This window comes from Rhinolophus hipposideros, assembly GCF_964194185.1.
Source record: "Rhinolophus hipposideros genome assembly, chromosome: 8".
NCBI lineage: Eukaryota > Metazoa > Chordata > Mammalia > Chiroptera > Rhinolophidae > Rhinolophus > Rhinolophus hipposideros.
The window spans coordinates 70,188,272-70,210,577 of record NC_138054.1 but is presented as its reverse complement, the minus strand read 5'-3'; the positions used below and the strand labels follow the sequence as shown (position 1 = coordinate 70,210,577).

The 22,306-nt window shown below is 53.8% G+C and overlaps 1 protein-coding gene across 1 annotated transcript in view; it reads right to left on the bottom strand.

Moving 5' to 3' along the window:
* Nucleotides 1-22,306, bottom strand: part of GRIK3 (glutamate ionotropic receptor kainate type subunit 3) — a 208,370-nt gene that overhangs the window by 43,778 nt on the left and 142,286 nt on the right. Inside the window, exons 4-9 of the mRNA XM_081055303.1 lie at nucleotides 19,797-19,978; nucleotides 17,433-17,486; nucleotides 10,429-10,602; nucleotides 9,649-9,792; nucleotides 4,715-4,822; nucleotides 1,352-1,465 (exon numbers count right to left, since the gene is read on the bottom strand). Of these exons, the coding sequence (XP_080911429.1) occupies nucleotides 1,352-1,465; nucleotides 4,715-4,822; nucleotides 9,649-9,792; nucleotides 10,429-10,602; nucleotides 17,433-17,486; nucleotides 19,797-19,978 (776 nt within the window). The remainder of the gene's footprint in view (nucleotides 1-1,351; nucleotides 1,466-4,714; nucleotides 4,823-9,648; nucleotides 9,793-10,428; nucleotides 10,603-17,432; nucleotides 17,487-19,796; nucleotides 19,979-22,306) is intronic.

Sequence of the window (22,306 nt, the reverse complement as noted above, 5' to 3'; positions counted from 1 at the left end):
ACCTTCTTATTTTGTTCTCTTTCAACGCTCCTTTTATCATTTCTATTTTTATCCACATCAATGTTCCTTTAATTGCTCATCGGTCTTCACTCTAATCACTTTGCTTTCTTTGTTTCTTTTTAATCTTTTAGATTTTTTTGTTTTTGCAATTTTTCCCCCTCTTCTTAATGACATCTTTTGACTTACTGGTTTTAGCAGTCTGATAATTTTTTTTATGTTTTTAGTTAACAAAAAGTCAATCAATAAAGGCAGGCAGGATGTATAATTATTTGGAAGATGCCATTGGGGGGTCTCATCCCAAATTGGGGGGAGGGGAAGATGTCTCCCCAGGCCTCTCATTCTGGCTCTGTCAGCAGCGTGTCCAGAACCCCTGTTAGGCCTCATCACCTTTAACGTGGACCCTCTCAATAGTCATAACCCTGGAGACGGGCTGGGACCCACAGGCTACAGTTGCTGCCTAGAAGCCAATGGTGGCCTTGGTGTCTGATGCTCACTGGGGTTTCTGGGAGAATGGGGTTTAACTATTGCACCCCTTCCTACATCCCTTCCTTGGCCACCAATCACACTAGAATCACACTAGGGGAAGACGCAGGACCGTCCAGTTGGGCCTGGCTGAGCTCCCTCTGCTGGGAGGCAGGTGGGGCCAGCCTTGTATGAGCCCCGAGGAAGGGCCCAGGGTGGGGTGCCCAGCCCTGCTCCCAGGCTCCATTCTGTCCTATGGCGGCCTTACTTCTTCTGTGCCCTCCAAATAGGTGGAGCTCCCCTACGTTTTTTAGAGAATGACCTCAGCACATGGTCCTTATAAACTTTTTGCTTTATTATAAGGAGAAGCTGCCCACGGCCAGAATTGTCCTCAAAGGGTCTTTGGTCAGAATCCAGCAGGCTGTGAGCTGGCTGCCTCCCCCAACATGGCCCAGCGTGGGTCCCCAGGAGCCGTGCTCTGAAAGGGTGGGTCCTGAGTCCTGGTGCAGAGTGCAGGCCAACCCTCCTTCCTTCCAGCCCATCGTGGTTCTTACTCAGACTTCAGGCTCCAGGAGTGAGTGGGGGTGAGATACAGACATACAGGCCTCTGCAGAGGAAGCCACTCAGTCACCTCCTGGGGTTTCTGGCCTGTGGCCATGAGCAAATTGCTATGTTCCAAAAGCTCTCGGAGAGCTGTCCCAGGGACCCTCAATGTTCCCACCATCCTGTAGCTCCACCCCACCCCCCACTCCCCGCCCAGCCTTCCAGCAGCCTCATGAGAGGTACCGGAAGATACTGGGAGGGGCAATGGAGGGGTCTCTCCAGCCCCGATGGCCACCTTGCCCTCAGGTCAGATAGTCCCTTCTTCTGCAGGGCTGCAGGCTCTTACCAGCACTGTGGTGACGATAAGTGACCGATTTGTCAGAGAGTCAGTGACGTTAGGGCCTCGGCCTTTGGCGACCTCTGTGATGTTGAGCCCCTCGGCAGGACTCCACACCCCAACCTGGGTGAATAGACAGACAGAGAATAGAGTGCTGAGTCCTAGTCTCTCCATCCTGTCTTCACACCAACAAGCCCATTTCAATCCATTTCAATCCCATTCTTCATGACCACCACTGCCATGGCCAACACATTTTGAGCTAACATTTCTGACAGCTCTGCTGCCTCCCTCCTGCTACTAGGAGGCCCTCACGGTGTTGAATCTCTTGAATTCTGCCACCTCCCCCTTGGTAGCAAACCCTTCACAGCTGAAGGGGAAAATGCAGAGGGAGAGGTGAACATAAGGGAAGTTTCCACAGGAAGCCCAGTGGACACTGACCTGGTGTGCAGTTGATGCCATGAGAAAATCAGGGTCCTGGGTCAGGGTCAGGCCCTCCGTCGGGGCAGTGACTCTGAGCCTGGTGGGAGGCCCTGGGCACCCAGCTGCTCACTCACCGGGTCTCAGCCCCAGTACCAGTTCTTGGGCCAGATACCCTCCAAAGCCCAGGACAGGGCCTGGCGCAAAGGAGATGCTCACAAAGCATGTGTGGAATGAGTAAAGGGACGAGGAGATGTGCCAGATGCTCAAAGGCAGGCTGGGGGGGAGGCTGGTCTTTGTCGCTGTTTCTGGGGTGGCGAACAGAGTAGATGACCCTTGGTGGGGGCCTTGGATACCACTGGGTTTGCAGGCAGTTTGCTTTGTGGTTTTGCTTCTCAAGTTGGCAGACACCCTGGCCAAGGGGGCAGAATCTCTGTCTCTACAGTGAGGCTGGGGGGAGGCAGCAGATGATCAAGTTTACAAAGCATTCTGAAGCCCTGGGCCTCTTAAAGGTCCCTTTGGACCCAATTCTGCCCAGCCCTGCCCCCATCTCAGCTCCTCTCTCAAGGACAGTTTTGGGATGCTCATTCTGTCCTTGGCCCAGTTGTGGGGAGGGGGGTTCCTCAGGAAACTTAATCAATTAAACAGAGAGGCCAAGTGCAAACAGCCCATTAAGAGAGCTGTGCAAGGCTGATAGCAGAGAGACATGTAATTATGCTCGGGTAATTCTGCCTTAATCCTCCCAAAGCCACCGGCTGGAGCTGGCTGGATCAGCTATGACCCCGCTTAGCAAACACAAGTGATGATGAGAGGCAGAGTGGCTGCATTTGGGGGCTCAGCACCCTCTCCGGGCAGGATCTCTGTCTGTGCAGACCTCCCAGGGCGACAGGAAACAGTGTGAAAGAGGCTCTTTTCTCAAGGGGGCCGAACTCAGCCCGCGGGTCCCTAGCAGCATGCCTGGGTGCAGGAGGCACTCAACAAACATCCGTCTAGAGGCCAAATGAACAGCGGGAACCCTTGCCGCAGCAAGCAGCTATTGTGTTCCAACTGTATGCCCTGCTAGACACCAGGTGCCACAGGCACATGAGAATGGTTAGGACTGAGGAGGACCTTGCATGCAGAGTTTCTCTGCCCAGAATCTGGAGGGCTGAGACCAGGAGCCCCTGGTGGGAGCCTCTATAGGTCGGCCTTAGTACAGGCATAGTACACGTTTTCTGGATATTAGCTATGGTCAGTTTGTACCAGTTCCTGGGAGAAGGATGGTGTGGGTGGGCTCAGAGGGAAAGAGCGCTCTGATGACCAATGACTGATGCCAGCCACAGGAGTGGTACAGGAGTGGGAAGTGGTGGCACGTGTGCCATCTAATTGCCACCCTTAGAATTTCAGGCGATCCCCAGAGCTGGCTAGCTGAGAGATGAAAGACGAGACAGCTACCGGAGTGTATACTATATGACAGCGATACTGCTCGAGGAAGAAGGGAGCTCCCTAGCACTGGGGGAGTTTAATAGAAGCAGAAGACTGCTTAATGAGAACTCATACAGTTTGTATAAGGTTGGACCAACTGGCCTCAAAGATTTTAGGAGCAGAGGCCACAGTCTGTCCTTAAGAGATCTATACTATTATTTGGCAGGAAAGAGTTGCAGAGTTATGGTGAGGTTTCCCTGGCCAGCCCTCCCCAGCACAGTGGCCCCACGGGTCCGTGGGAAACTTAGGAGTGAATGGAGTAACCTTGGCCACAAGGTGCAATCCAGGCAGAGCCAGGTCTGTGCCAGAGGAAATGAACCCAGAAGACAGAGGTCACTCCTGCAACCAGGGCAATGGAGATGGATCACATGCATGAAGGCTCTGCAAGTACGGAGGGAGGGAGAGCGATTGAGGCAGTGGAGACGAAGCCTGGAGAAGCAAGCTGGGGCATTTCCTGGAGAACCTTAAAGGCTGAGAGAGGGGTTGCAGCTCACTGACAGGGCACTGGGGAGCCATGGGCAGTTTCAGAGCAGGGAAGAGCTGTGCTTTGGGAGACTTCACCTGTGTGTACACTCGCATGGCAGGAGTGGAGGTGGGAAACCAGGTTGGAGTGTCAAAATCATCCAAGGAACAGACCTGAACCAGAGAGGGCAGGGTGGAGAGGAGAGGTACCAGGGACTCCTGAAGGCCCACAGGCATCAGAGCTGGCCCCTGCACTTCCTGACTTCTGCTCCCTGCATTTTGTACACCCCACTCCCAGGGTGGGAGCGGTGCCCTGGTGGCTCCCAGGGACCAGCCTGCTGTGGAAGAGAAAGTGGCTGAGCTCTTGGCCCCAAGGTCCCAGGGGATACTGAGAATCAGGGTGTTTAATCCCCTTGCTCAGTCCATCCTGACAGAATATGCTGAAGGTTCCCAGGGATCAGAGGTGAGCCCAGTACAGACATTTCCATGGTAGCCATGTGGGATCCCCAGGCTCTGGCAGGCCTGCTTTCCATGTCCAAACTCCCTGGAATCATCAAGGTCTTAGAAGCCTAGGGCAGTTCAGAAGCCATGTGTTTCAGCTTCTCTCCAGGAGTAAGGGTCACTTTCAGATTCCCAGACAAGCAATTATTTTGTTTGATCGTTGCTTAAATGCCTCCAGTGACAGTGAGTTCACCACTCCCCAGGCAGACACTTCCCTGGTCCTTAGAAAGTTTCTCTTACCCAAAGACACGTCTGTCCCTCTCTCCCATGACAGCCCTGCAGGAACGTAGCGATAGTCTGTCTGCCCCATGAACATTCCATTACTTTTCCCAGGTTAAGCATACTCAATGGCTCTTGCTCCGTTGGCTTGGGTGCTAGCTGTGACCAGGCCACTGGGTTCTGCACCCCTCGTCTAACTAGGGCTTCATGTTGTCTGAAGGGCCAAGACAGAGGCCACACTGGGTCACGTCGAGCCCCAAAGGGGCAGCTATATTGGGTCTTGCCCCTCCCTCTCCTGAGCCCACGCACCTTCTCCAGGCCATCCTCCTTCAGGCTGATGATGTCCAGATCGAAATCAGTCCGTAAGCCACTGGTTTTGTTGAAAACAATCCGTCCAGTTAATCCTTCCCATTGAGCCTGCCGGAGGGGAGAGGGCAGAGCGGCAATTCCTCAGGCTCATAAATCATCATTCGGTACAACTGTACAATGCTTCACTTTAATTACTCCTTGCACTGATACTGTTCCCCCAAGACCATGATTAATTAATAATCACCTCCATCATTGCTCGGGCTGTGGTGCGAGCCAGTGATTTCCATAAATTCTATTATGCTCTTTAGCCAGCTTTACATTTGTACCTTTTCGTGTACAACATTGATCTCGGACGCGCTCAAATGAGCCCCCGCCTTGAAGCCATGAGAAGGGGAAGCCCGCGTTAGATCTCCAGAGAGGGACAGGGAGGCGGGTGGGCAGAGCAGGGTCCAGGAAGGCCTACCGAGAGGCAGACAAGCCAAGGGGCCAAGTCTACCCTGGCTGGAAGACCAGACCTGGGGGTAGCCCTCAGAGAGCCAGGGGAGACAGAGAAAGTCACCCTTGTCACCCCCAGCCCCAGCCCTGTGCTTCGTGATTAAGGACTGTGGCGTCAGAATGCTGGGTTCAACCGCAATTAGCTGTGTGACCTTGGGAATTTCATTGCACCTCTGTGCCTCAGTTTCCTCATCTATAAAATGGAACTAATAATAGTGCCCATTTTACCAAAATGTGAGGAGGGTGAAATAAGTCCTGTAAAATACTTAGAATGGTGCCTGGTACAAACTGAGCACTGACTAAACTTTTTATGAGCATCGTTAACACAGAGGCAGGCAAAGGTTCAGAGAGGGCTCAGGACCCAAATAAAGGAAAGCTCCATCTTCTAGATCAGAGGTTGGCAAACTATGGGCAGGCCCAAACCAGCCCAAAGCCTGATTCTGTAAACAGTGTCTTAGGTCCCAGCCATGTCTATGTGTTTACCTATGGTCTTTGGCTGCTTTTACGCTGCAACTTTGGAGCTGAATAGTTGCAACAGAGACCACTGGGTTCAATGCCTAAACTATTTATTATCTGGCCCTGTGCATAAAATGTTTGTTGACTCTTGCTCTAGATACTCTCTCCCGTGGGCCTAGAGCGTTAGCTCTACAAGGTACTTCACACCGTGCATGTCATGCAACCGCCACAGTGGCCCTGGCAGACAGTGAGTCCCATTTCACAGATGAGGAAGCAGGCCCGGAGGGGCCCCAAGCTCACAGAGGGGAGAAGAGGGTGAGTCAAACTGCAGCGGGGTGGGGTGGAGGTGGGCGTCTGAGGGCCCCAGCCCCTCAGGCTGAAGCAGTTCCCTCCTCTCCCTCTTCCATGATTTTAGGATATACCTGGCACACAGGTAAAAGCCCAAATGTGTGGCTTTTCTGTATCTGGGGGAAGAACAAACCCACACATCCTGGAGTCCTGGGAAACAAAGGTGGGCTGGGAACAGCCTCCTGGTCCGAGGGCCCAGAGCATGGGCACAGGGAAAGGTCTGAATATCAAAGGGCTTGCTTGGCCACACCGGGCGCCTCATACGCTGGGGCCATCATCCCTTGCAGGTCCTAAGAAAGGCTCCCTGAATGTCCGCGGCACCCCTGGAGTAAGTAGCCTCACACTTTGACACACAAGTTCATGGGTTTACAGATCCCTGGAGGCCTAGCTGTAGATCCCAAACTAAAATGCTTGGGAATCTATAAGCATTTGGGCAGCTGTAAGGCAAGAGCTCATTCAGTTTTCATCACGAACCTGCCCAGTGGGTGCCACCATTGACCCCATTTTATACTCATGAACACTGAGGTTCCGAGCGGGACTGAGCTGTGCAGGCCCCCAGCAGGGGTGCTGCAGATCCCCTCTCTGCAGGAGTAGAGCTGAAGAGCCTGGGGTCAGCATGGCCAAGCCGAGTGGGGAGATTTATGGAGCCCAGGGAGCTGGAGCCGGAGGCTGAGGATGGAGGTCTGACATGCATCAGAGAAGGTGAAGAGGACTGTTCGTGACCTCGCACAGAGGCTCGGCTTCTCTCGGGCTGGCTCCCAGGGCCCTCCACCGCCCCCTCCTCTGCAGGCTCCCACATCCTTGGGCTCTCTCCTGGCCCCCAGGGGAAATCACAGCAGGTGGCTTCAAACCTGCACTTTTGCAGGGAGCCTTCCTCCTTGTTAGCTGTGGAGGAATTAAATGTCAGCAGGGGCACGGCCTGACTGTGGGCGGTGGGCAGGGCCAGGGCCAGGGCAGGGAGCCACTGGCAGCTCCTCCCCGTGACATTTCCCAGCCCTCCCACCCCTTCCAGCCTCAGCTCAGGACTCGCTAAATGAAAGATTCTTCACACGCTCTGAACTCCGGCCTGGCATTTTCCAGCTCCTCTCGGAAATGCCAAGTCTTTAAAATGATTTACTGTCATGCAGTCAGATGGGGAGATGGGCAATGTGGAAATGGACTGAGAGAAGGCTGTGCCGGGCTCCAGCAGGGCACCTGGAGCCCGGTCATGGCCAGCCATGGGACGGTGGGCAAGCCACGTGGCTGCTCCGGGCTTTGGTCTCCACACCCTAAAATGGAGGTAAGACAGATGTTTCTGAAAGGGCTCTGTAAAGGTGTGTGAGCGATGAGGGCCATACACGGGGCCGGAGGCCAGGAAACAGGAGGGCCAGGCACACCTATGCTAGCCTGTCAGCCCCTTGAGGGAGAAGGGGCCTCCCCTTTCTGTGGTGTGGGCAGTGACAAATCTGATCTCATTGGGCTTTACCATTGAGTCTCAACCATTCCAAGGGGTAGGGGGTGAACAGAGTTGGGGGCTCTGAAACTATGAGGTCTGAATATCCTCTTTAGCTAAAAACCCACCACGGAACAAGAAGCCATAATGATGTCAGTCCTGATAGAAACAATAGTAATAGCAGCCAATCTGTTCAATACTTGCTCTGTGCCAGGCGGCGCCCTAAGTGTTTCACACGTACCATAACTCACTTAATTCTACAACAACCCTGCTATTATCTCCATTGTACAGAGGAAGTTCTGAGAGGTTCAGTAGCTTGTCTAAGGTCGTACAGCCAAAAAGTGGTTAAGCTTCAAAGCCACTTTTGTCTGGCTCCCAAGGGTCACCAAGACCTTCATGCCAGACTCTGGCTACTGAGTTGGAGGCCTGCCGAGGAAGGAGGCCTAGGGGGTAAAAGCCAGGCTTCAGAGCTCCCTGAGAATGACCTGCTGATTGCCCAGGCCTCCCAGGCCACCCAGGCCACCCAGGCCTTGCTCGGGGCAGTGGACAATCGGACTTTCTCTGCAATTTTGAGGGGATGGATGAGAAGGGATCATCATGGCCCTCTCGTAGCAAAACAACTGATACTAGAGTCCCTTCCAGGGGTGAGGGGGCCAAAGACTTAATTGCTCCCTCACGGTGACGATGAGATGGTGTTGGCCAGGTAATGCCACTGATGCTTGGGGATGTCCAGGAACTTGTCTAAAGCCACACAGCTGGAAAAGATAGAGATACACTCCAAAGGCACGTGCATCAAACTCTCAAGCTTGTACCTCATCTATGTTCCTTAGAGCCCTTCCAAAACGCAGCAGGAGCTGTCACGGGCCTCATCCAAGCAGTAACGGTGAACGCGGGCCCACAGGAAAGCTGTCCTGTCTGCTGAGTATAAGGGGGTGGTTTCCTTTGTTATTTACCCTCCTCGCACTGCCTTCCTCTTGGTGTAGGACTACAGTCATTAATGGGATTCCTTGATTGATGTCTGCCTCCCTCCCTAGGCTATGAGCTCTGTGAGTGCAGGGGCTCACCTGTTTTAGCTCCGTACCTGGCACCCACCAGGCCCACACAAATACCTGTTGAATAAATGACTTCCCAAGGCAGCTGGCTTCCTTTCTGGTCCACTGTGATCACGACACAGAGATTGCCTATACAGAGCCCTCCTGGATAGCGTCCCCTAACTGCACTTGGTGTTGCTCTCTGTGACCCAGGATCTTCCCCTGAACCTTCTTCATCGACCATGTACTGGGATTTGACTCTGCCCAGCCCTGGGCTAGGTGCTTTGTGCATAGTTTTCCACTGTCTTCCCAACGAACCTTCGGGGCAGACACGCTTACTACGTGCATGTTACAGCTGAGGAAACTGAGGATCAGAGTTAGTCATCTCACCCAACGTCACACAACCAATTGGGATGGAGCCAGGATATAAGCGCAGACCTTAGCTTCCCCCATCTGTAAAATGGGAACAGTAAACTGCCATCCACAGTTTACAAGGACAACGGTGCTAGAGAGAGTCCCCTGAAATGAAAAGTTGGCACTGTGTGTTTCCATGGTCACCTGGGCAGCAGGACAGGTTTCTGCTCTCCAGTTCCCTGGAATCAGCCTCATGGAGGGGCCTTTTCTACAAGTGTCACGGTACCAGGAGAACGGGGGCCCAGTTGGGGAAGTGGCCGATGGCCCGTGACGTGAGGAGGAAGTTGTGGGCTGTTATCTACTCAGCCTCCTCTGCCCCTGGTCCTGCGCTAAGCACTTCCCACTGATGTCTCCTTTCATCTTCATAGCAACCCCGTGAGACCAACATGCTTCGTCCTCCAGTGTACAGATGAGGCAACCCACGCTCACAGGCCCTCGGGCCTGCCTGTGGTCACACAGCCGGAGGCGAAGAACCTCGTCTGTTGTGCTTTAAGCCCAAGCTGCGTGCTGCCAACAATGTCGACCACCCACTGAGCACCTACTTTGTGCCAATCTCAGTCACCCTGTAAGATTGGTCCTATCAAGCCCATTTTTACCCAAGGAAACTGAGGCTCAGAGATGTGAAGCAACTTGCCTGAGTTCATGTGGATTGGAAATCGAATCTGACTCTCAAACCTGGGTCCTTGATGGCCCTGCAGCTCTGCGGCACCAATGGCCCCCAGGGCGATGGCCCTGGTGGGGGGTGCAGGGGCACTCACCTCCTTGATGAAATTCATGAAGCGGCCGCCAAAGCGCCACGCCTTGTGCCGATGGCACTGCAGGGAGTTCACGGTCATCTGGGGCGCCCGCTGATAGCACACGGACACGATGTGGACGGCGTCATACAGTAAGGCGGCATCAGTCTGGAGGGGACGTCAGGGCCTGCTGAGAGCTGCTCTAGCGTGTCCTCGGCCCACCCTGCCCTGCCCCTTCCCCTTCCCCACCAGACACATGGGGTCCTGGGAAGGGAAGGGCCGTGAGGCCCTAGAAGTGACCTTGTCCATGCCCCTGATGAGAGGTCAGGCTTGGGTTGGTTGTGCTGCTCTGCAGACACCTGACTCCCACCTGCAGCAGCTCAGACCTCTGGCAGCACCTGCTATGCCATCGCACCTCCCTGCTGTTGCCGAGGCCCTGCCCACGCCTTCTCCTTCCTGCGTCCCCAGCCTCCGCCGGTCGGTCGTAGCCGGAAGTTCCCCATGCCCAGGATCCTCTGGTCCTGATCCCAGCTCCCTGTAACCTGTTTCCATGCCTGTTCTCCCACCCTTGGGATGGGACTACGTCTGATTCCTTTGTGTCCCTGGCTCCTAGCCTAAGATCTGGCTGACACATGGCAAGTCTTAAGGAGGGAAGTAGTCGGAGGGGAGAAAGTAACAGGGAGGAAGAAAGGAAGGAAGAGACGGAGGAAAAGGGGGAAGGAAGGAAAGAAGGAAGGAAGGAAGGGAAGGAGAAACGAAGGAAGGGAAGGGGAGCCCTTGGTCTGGCTCGCCCCGCCGCCATACCATCATCACTCCGTCCAACAGGCCGGACTCCGCCCGGGGAGCCGCCTGCAGCCGCTCCATAGACCACTTCTCCACGATGGCAGAGACATGCGGGTTGTCCACGTTGAGGACCCGGAACCCGGTCAGGTTCACCCCCGAGTAGCGGTAGGGCTCCAGGTCTAGCGCATAAAGATCCTGACAGAGAGAGGTTCGTGTAAAGAAAGGTGTCCACTGTTAGCTCCAGTGCCCTCTCCACTTGCCCTGCTTGCCCCGAGAGCTCTCCCTGCAGCTTCCTGCAGGGCCCTGCAGGCGGGGAGGCGAGTGGTGGGAACCCCCCTGAGCACTGGACTCGGAGTTGACTGAACACCCATCACCCTGGTGGCTGAGCCCACGTATGGCCTCGAACAAGTCGCTCAGCCGGCTTCTTCACCTACCAAATGGGGACTGTGCCTCCTTTATGGGACCCGGTGAAGCGGTTCATGTAAGATGCCCAACCTCAAGCATCAAAGGAGCTTGCAAATGGTCATTATGGTCATTTCCTTCCATGGGGGAGGCACTGGGTCTCAGCATCTCAGCTGAAGGGAGTGTTTTACTTCCCAAAGGAGGGTATTTTCAAAGGCTTTTCTGCCTGGGACTCAAAGAGTACGCCTGCCCTGGCCCTCTTCTCTTCCCCCAACCCCACATCACCGGCTAGGGCCTCCTCACCCCTGCCTCCGAGGAGCAGCTGACCACGGGTCAGCCTATCTGTCTGTGGGAAGGTCATGTCCAGTCTGGTGCGATGGGCAGGCTCTGGCCTAAAGACTAGGAAAACAGGCCTCACTACATGGGGCAGCCCAGCTTTAGCCTCTCCCTGCAGCTCTGCAGAAAGGGGTTGGACACGGAGGGAGAAGCCAGGTGCTAAGCTGAAAAGAGGGGTTGGGGGTGGGAGGTAGCATGAGGAGCAGAGCAGAGCTCCTTCCTGCTAAGGACACCTACCCCAAACCTGGAAATAAGGAGAGCAGCACGTCCTTTCAATGTTGTGTGGGAACCTGGTTTCCCAGCCTGCCCAGGATTATGCGATTCTCCTGGAAAACGTACCTGGGTTTGACTTCACTCTCAGCTACTGGGTAAAGGCCCAGACTCTGGGTTCACTTGTAGACTTTTGTCCACAAAAAAGGTAATCCCCAGCGTTGTGGTTTTATCTCCCTGAGGACATGAATCAATTTTGTGTCTAACCTAGCAGCCTCATTCTAAGTGTTTCCCCATCAAATACCTAAATACTCAGTCCCTCAAAGCTCTCTGAGCCCGCATTGCCATCCTGCCGGTGCCCTGCTGTCTTTGACACACGTTTCATTCCGTGTGTTCAACTTTCTGACAAAATATACTTTGACACTCCAGATTGGCCCCATCCCACTCGCGGAGAAACTGAGTCTTCAGGTCCCTGTCTGAGCGCCTCATCTCCTGTCTGTTCTTCTCCACACTCTCCCCTCACCAAGCCGCTTCCATCCCGACCCGTCCATCCTCTCTCCTCGTCCCTAGACTCTGTCCCTCCATCATACGCCGGGAGAAAGTGGCTGGGGACACCACTTGTCTCTCTATGGCTACAGCTATCAGGGGTAACATCCATCACAGCGGATTTGGTTCAGTCGAGGTTACATCTTTTGCTCAAGGTTACACACATCAGGGGAGTAATGGCATCAAACCGTCGGCCCTTTAATGACGCATGTGCCCCCTGGCTCCCAGTTCACACCCACTGGGCATGGTTACAGTCACTCCCCACACAGCATTCAGAGGGGTCTTTCTGAAGGAGAGGCCCAGCCCTGTCACTGCCCCGCTTCATCTATTTCAATGGCTCCATTGCCTTCTCAGAACAAAGTGCAAATGCCTTAGTATAGTTTACAGAGCTCTTGGCCCCTCTGGTCTCACTTTCCTTCCCACCCCTTCCCATGTCCCACTCCTTGTGGCCCACGAACACCAAACTACTTTCATCCACCTTTCCCATTCCTCACTGGACCCTGTCCCCTTCATGCAGCTTCTCATGCCTGAGTCAGTGCCTTTGTTTGTGGTCTATCCCCAGGCTGGAACGCCTGTCTTCTCAACCCTTCTTGGGTGGGCTATTCTCTGAGAAGCAGCTCAAGTGTCACCTCTTCCAGGAAGCCTCCCCTGACTACTCCTTTACACATGCATGACAGGGTGGGTCAGGGATGCTTCTGTTCTTATCCTGGGGCCTCTGGGATTTCACCCCATTAATAAGAATTGTCTGTGTCTACATCTGTCTCCCCTGTGACCCCCTGAACCAAATATTCTTGTCAACCAAAGTAGCTAGAAGGGTCAGCCAGCTGAATAGCTCTCTGGGGCACCCGGACATCACCGGGAAGAGTCGGGATAGAGAGATTAGTGCTTCACATCCTCCTCTCAGGGGGAGATCTCTATGGGGCTGGAAGTTAAGAGTGGTTTGGTAAATTGCCTGGGCGGCGGATGAGACCCTTAAGAAGACTGCTTCAGGAACAAGAGATCTTACCCAAATTACTTTTGAAGGAGGCGCGTCTGGGAAGATGGAGGGATTGTGTCTGCAAGTTTGGGGCCAGAGCTGAACTGCAGGCCAGGGAAGACAAGCTGAGCTCTGCCCCCAGTGGGTGCCCTCCTCGCGCTCCCCCTGCACAGGGCTCTCCCATTCAATGTGGACCTGACACCTAAGGCCTGAAAGATGCCAAGAATTAGCCTGCCTCCGGCCTCTGCGACTGAGGACCACAGGCCAACCAACTCAGTGGGAAGGGTGGTATCCTGGCTTCAGTGGGGGCTTGGGTGCTGGTGACGCCCGCTCTTCCCGTCTTCAGGTGCCGCGTTTGGTCTGCTGACACGTACGCTGTGGTTGTAGGCTGTCACCGCCTGGGAGAGGGCATGGTGGGGTAGCAGGTAGGGGTCAACTACCTCCCTGTCACCCTAAGCCTGGGCTTAGCTGCAAAGGGCTGTAGGGCTTGTGGCACCAAGTGCGCCATCCCTGTGACATGAGGGCAGTGACAACAGAGACGTGGTAAAGAGATTTCTTTGTCCAGCTCCAATTTTTTTTTTTTTACCCAAACTGCCCCAGGCTGAGACCCCAAATGCTGCACACAGCGAACTGTGTACAACCTTGCTGCTTGGCAAAAAGTTGCTGTTCTCCATGCCAAATGTTGACACACTGAATTCAGTATCGACTAGGGACCTTTTAGAAACATTCAGCATAACATAATAGACTAATTCATTAGCACCCCATGGGTCTGACTGGTTAGAAGCCGAAGCTCGGGAAACATCGCCTTAAGGAATGACAGATGAAAATATCTTCCCCATGATATAACTGTTATTGCTGGGAAGTGGCATTAATTGTGATTGCTTATCTATTAATTTATTATAATTCTTTTTTCACCTCCAGGCTTTTACCTACACATGCCATGTACCAGGGGCTCAGCTGGGGCTGATTAACGTGGGGTTATCTGGGAATGGCTCAAAGCTGGCTGGAACAGATAATGGCAGCTGGGGTAATTAAAATGTCTTCTGCATGGAAGAAGCAAGTTTGGAGAATTTTTTAGAGGCGCAGAGTTGGTGACACGGATTTCCTAAAGGGAAGGAGATAAATGCCAAGTGCCACTGCCCTCCCAATACAGCCACGACTGACCAATCGGCACAGAGGCAGAATCGTCAGGTAGACTCTTAAGCCAACAGGCCTGGAAGAGGGGCCTGGAGTTGGAGCTGGAAGCAGGACACAGGCTGGGGGAGAGGACCCAGGGGACACAGCAGATGCCCTGGCATGTGGGGGGCTCCTGAGAGATACCCTGGTAGCTCCCCACCCCCCATACTCCACTGCAGAACTGTTTGTAGTGCAGGGGCTGTGTCTCCTTGGAGAGATCTGCTTTCCCTAACTCTCAGAGAGGAATGGGGAGGCAGGGCAGTGGGCCGTAACTGGCAGGGGCAAGACTGAAAGTCAGGAGCCGGGGCCTCTATCACTGATATGCTGGGAGGCTCTGGGCAGGCCACTCAACCTCTCTGGTCCCAGATTTCCCCATCATTCAACAGGGAGCACAAACTCTGCTCTGTGAAGAGGAAAACTCAGCGATGTGGAGAAAGGGCTTTGGAACCTGTGAAGTATGGGCGCTGCTGGGATTTGTGGAGGCTCCGTGGCCCCATTAGTGTCAATCACCAGGCCTGGACCATCAAGACTGGCTACGTGGAATCAGCGGCAGCCAGACAAGGCCAGGCAACACTTCCTGCAGGATCTCAGCATGACAGGCTTCAGCAGAGGGCTTGGAGCTGACAGTAACAATTCTTACTTGGCCCCTTTCTTTTCGGAGACCCCCTCAGTGACCTCTCTGAGCCTCAGTTTCTACTTTTCTGTAAAACTGGGGAAGCCTTACCTGCTGTGGATGAGATGAGGGATACTGACTACACAGAAAACATAAGCAGGGGTTTATTAATTAATCGATTTAACTCTTACAGAGAACCAAATGCCAAGTACTTTCCTAAGTGCTTTACTGACGGGAACATATTTAATGCCCAGCAGAACCATCCTATGGGCCGTACTATTGTTGTGCAATTTTATAGACGGGGAAATGAGGCACAGAAAGGTGAAGTAACCTTCCCACGGAAGTGGAAGAGTCTCAATTCTAACTCAGGCAGACAGACGGGCACTCAGAGTCCATGGTCTTAGCTGTTGCTATGACAGAGACGTTGGCCATTTGATTATTTACTATCTACTTTGTATTGCAGTCATTCATTCAGGCATTCATGAGCACCTACGACATGCCAGGCGCTATTTGGGCCTTGGAGAGACAGAGGTGAATCAGGCACAGTCTTCGATCCTTACATGTATGAAGGAAGCCTACGAGCTGGTAAGCTTTGTGTTGGGCCCATCTCTACACACTCCTTCCACCTAAGTGCTTAGCTCAGTACCTGAGACCTCGAGAACATTGTATATGGCTGCTGGATAAGTGAGTCGATGAATGATTGAACTAAGGAAATAAAAAACTGAGAGGACACTGTCTGCGGGTAGAGGAGGGCCCCAGGGTACCAGGGTTCTGCCCTGGGACTCCCTCCAAGAACTCTAGCCTTGACCCCAGCTGGCAATGGCGTTGATGTGGAGGGCACTGGGGTGGGGCCTTCTCCAGAGTCTTGCCAGGTTGCAGGGCTGTGGGTCCAAAGCTTCAGGCTCCGCCATTCCCTCAGCTCCGAGAAGACACTCCTCTGGCTGCGGAAGGAGGCATGAGGCAGGTGGACATGGCATTTACCGGTTGTATGGAGCTAGGATTGGGAACAAGGCCCAGAGAGGGCTTAACCACAGGCTCTGTTGCGGGCAGAGTGGGCAAGGGGCAATACTCAGGGCAGCTGAATTAAGTAAGATGTGTAGATTTTGTTCTTGCCACTTCTGAAGAAAGCGCCCACTGCCCCACGCCCTCTGCTGAGTGTCATGTCTTGGGTTCTGTGAGCCCATTGTATTCCTTCTCCCATCAACAGAGACCAGTTGATTGGCCAAGGAGTGGTTGCCTGTCCCAAGGGTGTTTTCTACAATCTGGCTATGACCCAGCCCCCACCTCAGGGACATTTGAGAACGTGGGGTGGGATTTATTTATTTGTCACCAAGCCTGGTAATTAGTCAGTGGGGCCAGGGCATTCTGGAATGGTGAATTAATTGTCCAGCCCCAAATGCTCATACAGTATGCCCTGTCGAAACACTGACTGGTCCTTGTCCAGTCAGCAATTTGACCTGGGGAAGGTGGGTAACACTCGGAGAAAGAGGTGATGAGAAGTGGCAGAGGCGAAATGAGATGAACACAATCGCTCTCGCAATCAGCCAGAATGAACCAGCTCTAGCCCTCCACTGAAGAGCGAACCTGCCTGTTGGCCTTTGCTTATGCCGTTCCCTCTATGTGGCATGCCCTTCCTCTAGCTCCTTGGTGAACTCCTACTGACCCTTTGGTGCCCAGTTCCAGCATCTGTTTTCCTGTAAAGCCTGCCTCAAATTTCCCATCTTCCACTAGGCCTTCAGCACGTGGCATCTCCTTCGACTGTGCCCCTGTGGCCATCTGTCCAGGCCTGTGATGGTTCAAGTTTGCCATAGGAATTACACCTAGCACGGTAGACCAGGCAGGATGTGAGCTCCTTGAGGGCAGTGCCTCAGTGCCCATCATCTTTAGGTACTTGGCTGACCACAGGGCTGGGTAAGGACTGTCAACTGGGTGTTAGATGAATGAAGGAACCAGTCAGGGGCCTGCAGGAGCTTGTTTCAGCAATAGGGTGTTTAGTGATGCTGTCACTTGCCCCAGACCTGGGCTGGGTGAAAGAGTCCACCCAGGGCCCCAGTGAGGTCAGAAGGGGTCTGGCTCCAAAGCGGGGTATCTGGGTGTTGGTGTCCCTTTGGCACAGGGATCTCTTTATTCTGCTCATCTCAGGCCACAACTAATTATCCTAATGGATCTAAATGGCCCTAAATGTTCTCAGAGTTTGGACAGGACCCATCTGGAGCCTATAGGTGGGCTGGCCTGGCTGACAGTGAGTGGGCACATTTCAGCATGTATGCTACAAGAATGGAAAGTGGCCTGAGACATGCGTGGGGAAGTGTGGGCCAGGAGCTGCGGGTCAGCCTCATAATGGCAGCTAACGCTTGTATAGCTCTGACATGAACCAGGCACTGCTCTCAGCATTCACTTTAGAACCTCACCGAGTCCTCACAGCCATCCTAGGAGGTAGAAGCCATTACCGTGCCCATGTTGCAGCGAAGGAACCCGAGGCAGGGAGGTTAAATGACTTCCCTAAGGTCTCACAGCCTGTAAGCGAGGGCCTTCTGTTCACACCGGCAGGTTCTAGAGTCCCTGCCCTTAGACGCAACACGATGGCACTTCTCAAAGTAGGTGGGCCACAGAGTTATCTCTGTGCCCTTACCTGGGGCACACCTACGGCCTTAGGAAGGCAGGTCCAGCCTGGAGCTCCTCTGGCTGCAGCCCCTGTCCCCACCAGGCTGACCTTGTCCCAAGGGAGTCCCCCCTGGACCTGTGCAGGACCCAGAGGTGCCTTACCAGAGTGGTGAAGATGAAGTGGTAGTACTCGGTCATCATGCCCATAGCCATAGCCTGCGGGAAAGCAGAGCATCAGCAACTTGTGAGAAACACCCGCGCAGCCCCCACTCCTCGCCACCCCCGGGGTGAGGACTGGGCGGCCGGACAGACTGGCACTGGGGTAGGGGAGGCTGGCGGCTCGGGGTGGGAGGTTCCTTGGAGGTCCCCTCTGAACGGTGAGAATGACTGGCTGACACACAGCAGTGGATGTCACAGGGGAGTGAGCAATAAACAATCACTAAAATGCAGGTGCTTGGGCCACACGCTCCAAGGATTCAGGGCTGGGCAGGGCCTCGTCGTTTGTCTTTTTCGGACGCCTCTCTGGCCTTCCACACTTAGAGCAATGCTGATGGAATCAGCCCACGACGCCTTCTCAAGTGCCCTGACTTCACTCAGCTGAGCTCAGCATCGAGTCTAGAGTGGGGTGCAGGAGCCCGGCCCCACCAGCCCCACCGGGCCCAGGAGGAAGGTCTGGCCTCTGTCTCGGTCTCCTGGGAAGAGCTGACCACACAGCAGGCCACGTGCTGCTGTGGAATTACTGCATACCACCACGAAGCCTACATTACATACATTTTATGTATTTTATTAGAGGTCTATAATGGATAATACTAATGACCATAATGCATTTTCTACAGAGTTCTTCACAATGCTGGGCCCACGAAGTGCTCTGGGGGAAAACGCGTCACTAGGTTAAGTACACTTGGAAAATGCCTCACTTTCTTTCTCCTTGTGGAGATTTACAACCTGCATCCTCAGGTTAAAGGCTCAGAGAAGTCCTTAGTAAGCAGACACGCTTCCCTTTGTTTAGTTCAGTATTTAGCTGAGCCCAGATTCTTCATTTTTAATGCTAGATGTTTTCAAGTCAGACAGACCTGGGAGTAAATTTTGACTTGCAGTCTCAATGACTTCAGGCCCATTGCTTTCCCCTTGGGCCTCAGTTTCCTCCACTGTAAACTGGGCATGACAACTGTCCTCATTTCCCACCGTGGCAGTAAATGAGGATCTACGTGTCCTTGGGTTAGAGTGACTCCTCAGTAAACCAAAGTCCGATTGTCATTATTATTGTTATACACGCTGAGAAGAGAGGGGGTGCACTGGACACAGTTGGCTGGGAGGGTGGGGGTTAAGGTATTTCCGGGGAGCGTGTGATTCCTCGACAGAGGCTTTAAAATGCCCACACTCAGTGACTGTTCCCCGGCACCAGGATAAACTCTCCTTGCCTCCACCCAATGAATCCTCCATAATCATGTGAGGTAGGGACCACTCACTCCATCCAGAGAAGGACATGACTCCGGGGCCACTTGCTCTTTGCAGAAGCAGGATTCAGATTCTCCAATGAGCTTTCTGACCACCATGTGAAGGAGCCTGGTGTGAGGTTTCCTCAGGGAAGACAGGCTGCCTGTCCCTCGGGCACCTCTTCTCGGCCCAAATGGAGGTTGGAATTTGAGGCCCTCCAGGCCTTAAAACCGCTCCTGGCCCTTCCCACTCTGCACCTCTCCTCCTGTACTCCCTGAGCTTCCTGTCCTACCCACCTGCTCATCTCACCGGCTCATGGGTAGGAGTTGCCCGGAATGCCTCCTCCCATCTCTAGGGACGCTTTCTGTGACCACATCATTTCCTTTCACATTGAAGCACTGGCTCCAGTCAGTGTTTCGGTTTCTCTGAAGCACCCTCGGAGAGGGTTGTGGGCACTTTTGATCTTTATTTCTTAGGTGGCTGGCAGAGCTTGGCTGTCATGCCCAGCATGCCACGCCAGGCTGTGTCTGGGACCAGGGCCCATTCAGGACTAGGAGCCATTCTCCTCGCTCACTGTCACCGCAGAGCTGAGCAGATGGTGTGAGGAACCTTGATAAACCTCCTGGCAATGGGAGAGTAAGAGCAAGTGCCGTGGGCTATAGGCATGAGTCCCTGGCAGGGTGGTGTGGAGCTCTGATGGTTGTTCCCGAGACCCCCCAGCCTCTCTGTGCTCCCTGAAGTGTTCTGTCCTGTGTGGCTTCCCCCATCTCCCCCCTGCGCAAAGGTGGCATGGAAAATAGCATTTACTCAGTACCCTCCATGCACCTGGCTTGGCTGTGGCTACTCCTTCATCATCTTATTCCATCCTCACAGCAACTTGGACTGTAAGGACCCCTGTGTCCATTTTGCTGCCAGTGAAACTGAGGCTCAGAGAGGCTAAGTGAGCACCCAAGGTCATACAGCCAGAAAGAGGCGCACTGGGGGTCAAACTGAGATCTGGCTGCCATCATGCATGTATTTGGAAAAGGGGTGGTGGGAGAAGTGGTGGCAGATCCCCAGCACCCCTCCCGCTGGCCAGCCCTCACACACCTGCTTGAGGATCTGAGCAGCCATGGTGTGGCTGCAGTCAAAGATGATGCGGAATTCCCGGCCTCGCTTCATCTCCTTGAGCAGAGGGCGCGAGTCGTCAGAGTCCAGGGGGAGCTGGCGTATCTTCAGGCGGATGTTGTATCTTGATGGGGCCATGATGAGCTCTTGCAGTCGGATGAGCCCTGAGGGGCCCCAGGACACAAAAGACACACGTGTGCACACATGTGTACCTAGCCACAGGCACCTGCAGACTCACGTGCATACGCATATCTGTACCCACAGGTCTGCAGACAGACATGGATACAGACGCGTGGCCCATGGAGATCTGTGCGCGGACACAGAGACACGTGTCCAGACACAGGCACTAGCACACTCAGGCGCAGATGTGTGCACCCAGCTGTGCACACCTGCACATGCACATACGTGTGTGTGTCCATACACACGTTTACACACACATGCATGTTGATACGGGAAGGACACACACTTGGGCTGATAAACACCTGTGTACACACGTAGATAAAGGCGTGTGTCTACAGATACATGTGCACACGTAGATTCAAAGGTAGGCATCACAGAGAGCAAACTCCCACTGCTTCTCTCCAACCCAGAATGGGCATAGAGACTTACGAAAACTGAACCAGAGGCCAAAACCTCTTCATTCCCCAGCCCCTGTAACATGCGAGCCATGGACGTAATCTTCCTAATCATCTTTAGCAGCTGGCTTCCAAGAGGTGGGCACCGGTGGCAGCTCCAGGCTCACCTGTACCCACTGCTGGACTAGATAAGGCCAGGTAGTATCTGTGCTGAGCCTCCTGCCCCAACCCCAGGCCAGGCTGCCTACGTCAACCTTGCCCGTTCTTCCAGGCTCAGAACCACCTCCTCCATGAAGCCGACCCCTCCTGCTCTGTCCAGACAAGAGCTCCCCCACCCCAAACCTCTTTCAGCTCGGTAGCCTCCTCCCTCAGCAGCGGCTTCAGCTGCCCTATCGCCTCTCTTCCTGTCTCAGGCTCCTTAACAACAGGGGTTGAACCCCCACACCCCCTCGCACAGGGCCTCCCACTTAAGTGGTGCTCCACACAAATTTCCATAATTGGATTGACTTACTGCTTTTTTCTCCCCACAACGAAAAATCCATCCTCCACCTTAGCATTTTGCAAAACCACTTAATCTGGGGACTTCCAGGGAAAACTAAATGTCATTTCCTGGAGACAAATGGATTGCTTAGGTCTAATTAAGTTCATTTCCGTCCCTATTTCAAGGTCCATTCTTGCTAAGCTTGGAAGCAAGCCTGTTGGCTGCTCTCTCTGCCCTGACCTGAGCCAGCATGGGGCTGAATGAGGGGCGGGGGAGGGGGGCAAACAGGCCACCCCCCATCTGCTAGGCTCCTACACAGGGCTAAGTGGTGTCTGTATCCTGGCTGCACCGCACTCAGCTAGGCTCCACTTCCACTGCTAACAACACTGATTTTTCTTTAGAGAACAACTCGTCCCCCTCTTTCAGCCCATGTGATTCAAGAAGGAGCCATCCTCAGCTTCCAAGGCACAGCATGTGGCCCCAGCCTAGTCGCCTGGGCATGGGCTTAGAGATGGAGAGGTGGCACCAACTGGTCCTACCAAGGCAACTTCCAGAAACTGTGCTGGAGCAATTGGTAAGATGAGATGCTTCCCTTTCCCATTTAACTCCAAATAGGGAGGAAGTAAGCCTGGGTAGGCCCACATAGAACCTGAGAAAGATTCCAACAGGGCAGAAGGCAGAGGCCTTCTTCTGTTTTCTTCCTTTTTTTTTCTGAAACAAGTTTGGACTGGATTAAAGTTTGCAATCAACTGTTACAGCGTCCTTCTTTAGACAGAGTCTTCCACACAGAAAGCCCACTTCAGAAGCCTTCCAAACAGAGAGCCCCTGTTTGCAAAGCCATTTCCGGTACATATGTCTGGGTCGGTCTAGCCTCATTCCTGAGGTCTGGAAGTCAGGAAAGCAATCTGACTAATGTCATTCATTTCATTCTGCTGGGGAGGACAGAAAGCCGGGGACCTAAGCCTTCCAAAGAGCTCCCAAACAAGCTTTGCCACAGCTGTGGGCATCAGGAAGCCCTGGCTCCCGAGAAGGTCTCAGACCCAGGTGACTGCATGGGGACAGGGCTCTGGAGTCCTGAGTGGCTGGATCAACAGGGGCCCAGGGGCCCCTTGATGGGGAAGAGGATGAGGATATCAGTGGACCTTAGCAGAGGAGGAAAAGACCACAAGCTCCCCCCAAACACATACCCAGGCTTACCTTCCCTCCCCGAACTAATCTCAGAAATTCTTCGTTTGGCTGAGTGAGGCTGCCCACTCCCACGTGCTGTCCCACAAGGCCCTGAGTGCACACTCTGCTCCCACTTGCTTGATTTTCAGACTCACGCACAGCATCAGCAGGCATATGGGCTTTGGGGACCCAGGACATGAGGACAGGGACAGCCTGGATGCTGGAGCAGAGGCCACCACAGCCTTCCTGTCAGCCAAGTGCATTGCCCC